This window comes from Rutidosis leptorrhynchoides, chromosome 2 (genome assembly GCF_046630445.1).
Source record: "Rutidosis leptorrhynchoides isolate AG116_Rl617_1_P2 chromosome 2, CSIRO_AGI_Rlap_v1, whole genome shotgun sequence".
Taxonomy (NCBI): Eukaryota; Viridiplantae; Streptophyta; class Magnoliopsida; order Asterales; family Asteraceae; genus Rutidosis; species Rutidosis leptorrhynchoides.
The window spans coordinates 549621153-549628227 of NC_092334.1; the positions used below are offsets into that span (position 1 = coordinate 549621153).

The 7075-nt window shown below is 34.5% G+C and overlaps 2 protein-coding genes across 2 annotated transcripts; both read left to right on the forward strand.

Moving 5' to 3' along the window:
- Nucleotides 1-317: 317 nt before the first annotated feature.
- Nucleotides 318-1071, forward strand: LOC139893054 (probable histone H2AXb). Its single transcript, XM_071876189.1, has 2 exons — nucleotides 318-557; nucleotides 807-1071. The coding sequence occupies exons 1-2, from the start codon at nucleotides 363-365 to the stop codon at nucleotides 1023-1025; spliced, it is 414 nt and encodes a 137-aa protein (XP_071732290.1). The 5' UTR covers nucleotides 318-362; the 3' UTR covers nucleotides 1026-1071.
- A 1416-nt stretch (nucleotides 1072-2487) lies between these two features.
- LOC139889681 (phosphoglycerate mutase-like protein AT74) lies at nucleotides 2488-3450 on the forward strand. Its single transcript, XM_071872617.1, has 2 exons — nucleotides 2488-2950; nucleotides 3035-3450. Exons 1-2 carry the CDS (start codon nucleotides 2488-2490, stop codon nucleotides 3448-3450), a joined length of 879 nt encoding a protein of 292 aa, XP_071728718.1.
- The last annotated feature ends 3625 nt before the right edge of the window (nucleotides 3451-7075 follow it).

Below are 7075 nucleotides of genomic sequence, written 5' to 3' on the forward strand. Positions count from 1 at the left end.
CATTTGAATACCCCTATATATATATATACACTCCGTAGATAGATAGATTGATAGATAATTCTAAATTCTAAATACAAACTAAAGGACTATCTGTGTAACTTCTTATAAATTCGGATCCGACATACGGAGTACAAAATTGTTGAACACTCCTACTAAAAAATACTCGTATTTAAAAGGAGGCGGTCAATATCTTTTTCGCAAAACAAGAATGCCACGCTGGCAATCCGCGTAATTTCAATCCACCAATCAAGATCCAGAACCTTTCACTATATATTAAAACCCTCATGCTGCATAATTCAAAATCACTTTCAGTCTTCGAAACTAGGGTTTGGGTTATCAATCGTTCAAATCCAATCACAAAAATGGTGTCAGAAACCAAGAAAGGAGGAAGGGGAAAAACTAATTCTACTAAATCCGTATCTCGATCTTCAAAAGCCGGTCTTCAATTCCCCGTCGGTAGGATCGCTAGATTCCTTAAAGCCGGAAAGTACGCCGAACGTGTCGGTGCCGGAGCTCCGGTTTATCTCGCTGCCGTTCTTGAATACCTCGCTGCTGAGGTATATTCCCTTTTTTTGTATGATTTTGATTCCATTTACTCGTTTTAATTTATTCAATTGAGTGATTGTTACATGCACAATACCGATATCTGTTTGAGTTTAATTTAGGGTTCACTCATTTTATTTTGTGCGTAAGCAGTAATTATACCAAATTAAAAGGATATTCACATGATTGACAATAAGTATGAATAATAGTAATTTGTTTACTGAATCATAATTATGCTAAACTATTATGCTGTTTGGCTATAGGTTTTAGAGTTAGCTGGAAATGCAGCAAGGGATAACAAGAAGACTAGAATTGTGCCAAGGCACATACAATTAGCAGTTAGAAACGATGAAGAATTAAGCAAGTTGTTGGGGTCCGTGACTATTGCTAATGGTGGTGTGTTGCCAAACATTCATTCTAATTTACTACCAAAAAAGGTTGCTAATAAAGGTGAAATTGGTTCTGCTTCTCAAGAGTTTTAGACACAGTTTGCTGTTGTTGCTGATCATGATCCTGTTGCTGATCCTGATTCTGATCCTGTTTCTGTTGCTGAATCAGTAATAGTTTTTGATATACTCTAGAGTGAAATCTTATGTATAAATCATGTTTTTGGTCTATGAAATCTGATATGTTATTATGGTGCTATTGCATCAAGTTTTGGCAATATAATGAATATTTGGTTATGCAATTCTTACTATATGGTCTTTATGATACTGATTTGATATTTGATATTTTTTAATTCATATTTTTAACCATATGACAAATTACGCTGCCGATTTAGTATATAACTTTAGACCATGGATAAAAGCAAGTTCGATGTTGAGTGTATAAGAGTTAGGGTGCGTTTGATAAAACTGAATGATTTAGTGCCGGATGGTTCATAATCTGAATGGTTCAGAGCATCTGAATAAAGTTTGCTCTGAATGAAAATAAGCTGGTTGATAATCATTTAGAACGAACGATATGAACCGAGTAAAACTACCTTATTAACATGTTACATTAATAAAAAATTTAATATACTTGTTAGTTAAGTGATTCGGATATGATTTCACGACAATATTATAGAAAATTTAGGCTTTTAATGGTTAAGAGAGTGTTTCTACTCTGAATGGTTCAGAGCTTAATTCTGAACCATTCAGCACCATATGTCATTCAGTGGTCAGAAACAAACGCATTGAATGCTGAACAGTTCAGCATTCAGTGCTGAACCATTCTATTAAGAAGTAAACAAATGCACTCTTAGTTTTTGGATTATTATGCTTACATGGATACATCAATGATGTGTGAAGGAGGGAGTTGTAATGGGGGCGTTTGTTGGGATTGTTAAAGAAAGTTTGTAGGCGATGTTAAATTTTGATTGGTACTCGTAAATAATAAAAAGAGAGAACTTTCAACCAATCAGCACTTGCCACCTCACCTTCTTCCCCCTCCGTCTTGCGTTTCACATTTACGAACGTCACAACCAAAATCACTCACAAATGCTCTATTACAGACGTTTGTGGGACGTTTGTCTTGTCATGTGAGAGTGGGTTGTGCTAGAAACGCTCCGTTATCTATAGTCTAAATAACCTTAAAACAAGTTTTGTATAGAAATATGAGTGGTGGTCAAGCATTTCACATGTGTAGTTTAGCCAAATTTATTAACGATAGTGACAAGGACAATTTGCATCATGAGTAGAAAGAACCATTGAAGTATATGCATTTTTCCAAAGATTAATACGGAGTACCGACTAAGCAGGATACCACAATTTTATGTACACCAGGTGAATAGCTAAATCTGAATGTTAGGAAGTAACTAAAAAAAGAACATGAAATTTTATCCAAGTATCCAACCGACTCTCACGTGATTATCAAAAAAACATTATTTCACAAAACCAATTTACATTACTTAATCTCCATCTTCATTCTATTAAAATCCCCTTTTCGATTCAATATTTAATTAACATGACAAAACATGGAGAAACAGACCAAATTAAATTCCTTCCAAAAAGGATAATATTAGTTCGCCATGGCGAAAGTGAAGGTAACATTGATGGATCTGCATATTCCACCACTCCTGATTACAAGATCCCCCTGACCCAACAAGGAATCGAGCAGGCCAAGCTCGCTGGAACCCAGATCAGAACCGTTATCTCTGAATCCGACACGACTGATAACTGGAAAGTCTTCTTTTACGTATCACCTTATGAAAGATCACGATCTACTTTAAGTGAGATTGGCAGATCGTTTCCTAAACAAAGCATCATTGGCGTTAGAGAAGAATGTAGAATCCGTGAACAAGATTTCGGTAATTTTCAGATTGCTGAAAGGATGAAAATCATCAAGGAAACTAGACAAAGATTTGGTAGGTTTTTTTATCGGTTTCCTGAAGGTGAATCGGCTGCAGATGTCTACGACCGCGTTTCCAGTAAGCAGTATTAAAAATTTATACTTTTATATGCATATTTGTGATAAATTCGTTGCATAATTTTAATTATGATGTGATTTGTAGGTTTTCTTGAATCGTTATGGCGTGATATAGATATGAACAGGCTTAACCATGATCCATCGTACGATTTAAATCTGATAATAGTATCGCACGGGTTAGCTTCACGTGTGTTTCTAATGAAATGGTTCAAGTGGACTGTGGAACAGTTTGAGCATCTGAACAATTTTAGTAACTGCGGGTTTCGTATACTGCAATTAGGAGATGGTGGTGAATACAGTTTGGCTGTTTACCATTCTGAAGAAGAGATGCAAGAATGGGGATTGTTACCTGAAATGATTGCCGATCAAAAATGGCGGGCCCATGCTAAGAGAGGCGAGTGGAATGAGAAATGTCCGTGGTATCTTGACGTGTTCTTTGATGATCTGGGCCCCGATTCAGATGATGGTGCGAATGAAGAAAAAAACGCTGCTGATATATGATTTTTAAGGTATTTTGTAGTACAGTAGCTGTCAAGGCTGCCCAGGTTGACAGTTGGAATCACACACGGGTCGAATGAAATGTTAAATGGGTCAGTTGAGTCACTCATGGCTGAATATTGGTGTGGTTATCCAATAACCGCGTCGAAATACTAATGTATCAGGTAGGATTATAAAGCTAATACACTCCAAAATCCTTAAGGCGTCGTCGAGCATTTGAAGCTGAATCATTTCTATTCGACTTGTGGTGCAACTTTTTTTACTATTAAATAAGAGGAGAAAAAACATGCAGTAGTTACATAGATATACATTCCTTTGTACTCCCTATTAAAGATCATTTTAGGTTCAAGGTTTAATAAAACTAACACATATCCTTTTTACAACATCTACAAACAATCACTTACCAAATCGGACCAAACTAAAACAACATTACAACGACCAGAACCCAGCTCACAGGATCGAACCGTCTAGCTACGTTCGAAAACGTTCCTGCAGCAGTATCAGTTGTTAACACCACCACCATCTATTCGTCCTCCGATCTTGATACTGGACTGTATGGGCGAAGACTCAGGGCATCAAGCAGACATCATAAAATTGTTAAACATCAAATAAATTTTCGCTTCAAAATCACATGAAACATACTTCATCTATGTGGAACTTATAATTGACGCATGTCTACTCGACTATTAATAAAAAGCAACATAGACACTTACAACAGCAGCAACAACAACAACAACAAAACATAATATTACATAAGTGGGGTATGAGGGAGGTAAGATGTAAACAATCATCTTCCTATACTACAATAAAGAAAGTCATTTCTCCACCCAACCCTAAAAGTGAAGAAAGTCCTCTCTATCAATATTCTATGGATACAGAGATTGCTTTCAAATGGACCTCCGACCAATAATTAGGTTAAAAAAAGAAAGAAAAAAGTGAGACTCCATGAAAATGGTAGAAAATTTCTATGGGTTTTAAACTGCATGAAATTTAATTTAGGCTCTAAATCGCAGTCAATCCGCCAATAAATCGACACTTGCTGTTGACTTGATTAATAGAGACAAAAAGACGCGTTTTTTGAAAAACCAAAAATTGATTTGGGCAAAGCCGGTTGTGACGAAAAACAATTCGGCAAAGAAAAACCGGACCAGTTAGACCGGTTTGATTTTTTCAGACCGACTACTCTTTTTGGGTTACAAAATCAGTTATTTGAAAAACTCGATTAAAATCCGTTTTTTAATATAGTCAGCTCCAACTACTTTTGTAATATGGTCAGGTCCAATTTCACTTTGTTCCTATCATATCATGGACGTTTGCCTTAATACACCAACTTTCCAGAGGCGGACCTTCAAGGGAGGCGTGGCAGAGTGCTAGCCCTTCCAGTATTTTGCATTATTAGTAGAAGTTTGATATTTTATAGGTTTAAAAAATAAAAATTTTATATATTAGCCCTTTCAAAATATTATAAGTAGTCCTTTCAATAGTTTAAAATTAGCCCAGCCCACTAGCCCAACCTTTTCAAAACTTCATGTTAAGTTGATGTATTAACTTATTAGTGTAGCTCCAGGCCCCAGATTTTTCAAAAATTCAGAAAAAAACTAATAACTCAAAATAAGAGAACCTAACTCCACAAGCCTCTTCATCTTCTTCTGATCATTAAATCAAGATTTCCTTTCCAGTTTCCATCGTAAGTTTTTTTTCCTCTCAAGACACCTCTTTTATTGTTTGTTACTAAACTTAGTAAATTATTCATATTTTTAATCCTAAGCTCGATTCTTAAATCTTAATTGTAAATTCTAATATACTTGGACTTATACTTTATAGAATTATAGATTTGTAGGTGTTCTTAAAGTTCATTTCTTAAATCGAAACTAGCAAGGGAGCTAATCAAGTTGGGACTTTAAAATGAGCTGGTGATACACGTTGGAGTTCTCATTTTCATTCTGTTTGTAACATGCTTGAGATGTTTAATGCTACCCGTGAAGTTCTTCAAAGTATAAATGAAGATGGACCGTACTCTTTTCAACAGATTTCAAAGAACAATAGATTAAATTGTCGAGATATCAGTTGGAGCTTTTTAGAATTGAGTTCCTTGAAAATCCACAGCTTAAAGATGTTTCTACTATCGCTCAACTATGCACGAGTCTTACAAAAACTAACAATTGTGAGCCGTATTATTTAGTTAACCGAAAGATCAGACTCATATTGACACTTCCAGTTTCAACTGATACACGACTGAGAGGGGATTTTCAGCAATGAAAATATTCAAAAATCGACTTCGTAACAAGATATGTGATGATTTTCTTGCATCTAGCTTGGTGTTTTACATTGAATAAGATATTGCTGAAAGATTTGACTCAGAATCCGTCATAAGTGACTTTAAAGACCTGAAAGGCCGTCGAGCCGAGTTGTAATTTCTTTTTGCTTTAACGTCTATATGACTATGTGTTTGTCTTATTTCACGGTACATGTATGAACTCTTTTTATATGTATATTTTATGCGTTTTGATTTACGTTGGAACATTTTCGCCCTCTCAGTAGTAAAGTTCAAGATTCGCTACTGCAACTTCCTTTTGTTGTTTGTTTACCTCACCCACTAATGTGGAATGCAAACATCAATACTCCGTATTACATTACATTAGATATTGATATTTTGATATTAAATAGAAAGGACAAATCAAATACATGTTTTTATAAAGATACTACAAATACTTTCACCCTTTTTTAGTGGTAGCTGGTAAGAGATCTGTAAGATAAGTTTTTAAAAATTTGGCAAACTCAGATTCAATATTATGTTTTTTTATATAAAAAATGCAACTCTACACCCTATCTTGCAAACTATATATTCCGTATAAATTTAAGTTATATCTTTATTACTTTATGACTTTTTCTAAACATATTCCTATAAGTCATTCTTAAAAATTTAAAACATGCATTATTTAGTTGTAGAATGTAAATAACCACCACAAATAACTATCTCAATAAGATTCCTCGGGACTATCGTCTATTCTTAGATAAATCTTTATTTTATATGAGACTTGAATGTTGAAAAACCGTGTGTACTTTTAACAATTCAGATTAACGCAGCGGATAGTTAAAATAATAATATTTAATTATTTCATAAAATATTTACAAGATTGAATATTCATATATTTAATGAAACATGCACACGATTAATTTATCCCAATGAGATCCAGTTACACCATAATCATTGTCATGAATATAATAACAAAAGATGAGTTAACGGTATACCTTTCTTGAAGAAACTTGCCGTCTCTTTGGATAGTCCACTACACTTTCGAACAACGCCAATGGATGCTAGTCCAAACTCAAGTAACAATATAATCAACCCTTGATTAATTGTGTGAAACAATTAAAAATAATAATATTTCGTATATGTTTCTGTCTTTGATTCAATGGTTGATAAAAATGCTAACACCTTATTGGTTTAATAAGTCACATGAGCAATTTAATCACAAGCTTGGTTGATCTAATCAACAAAACAAAGAATTAGGATGAGAAGCCTTTTAGAAAAGGTGTTGAAATTGTTAGTCAACAAAAAGAGGCTGTGGAGTTTTATGGTTTTCTCATCTTTTTTCGTCTGACCTCTACTACCCCACAACTTCAG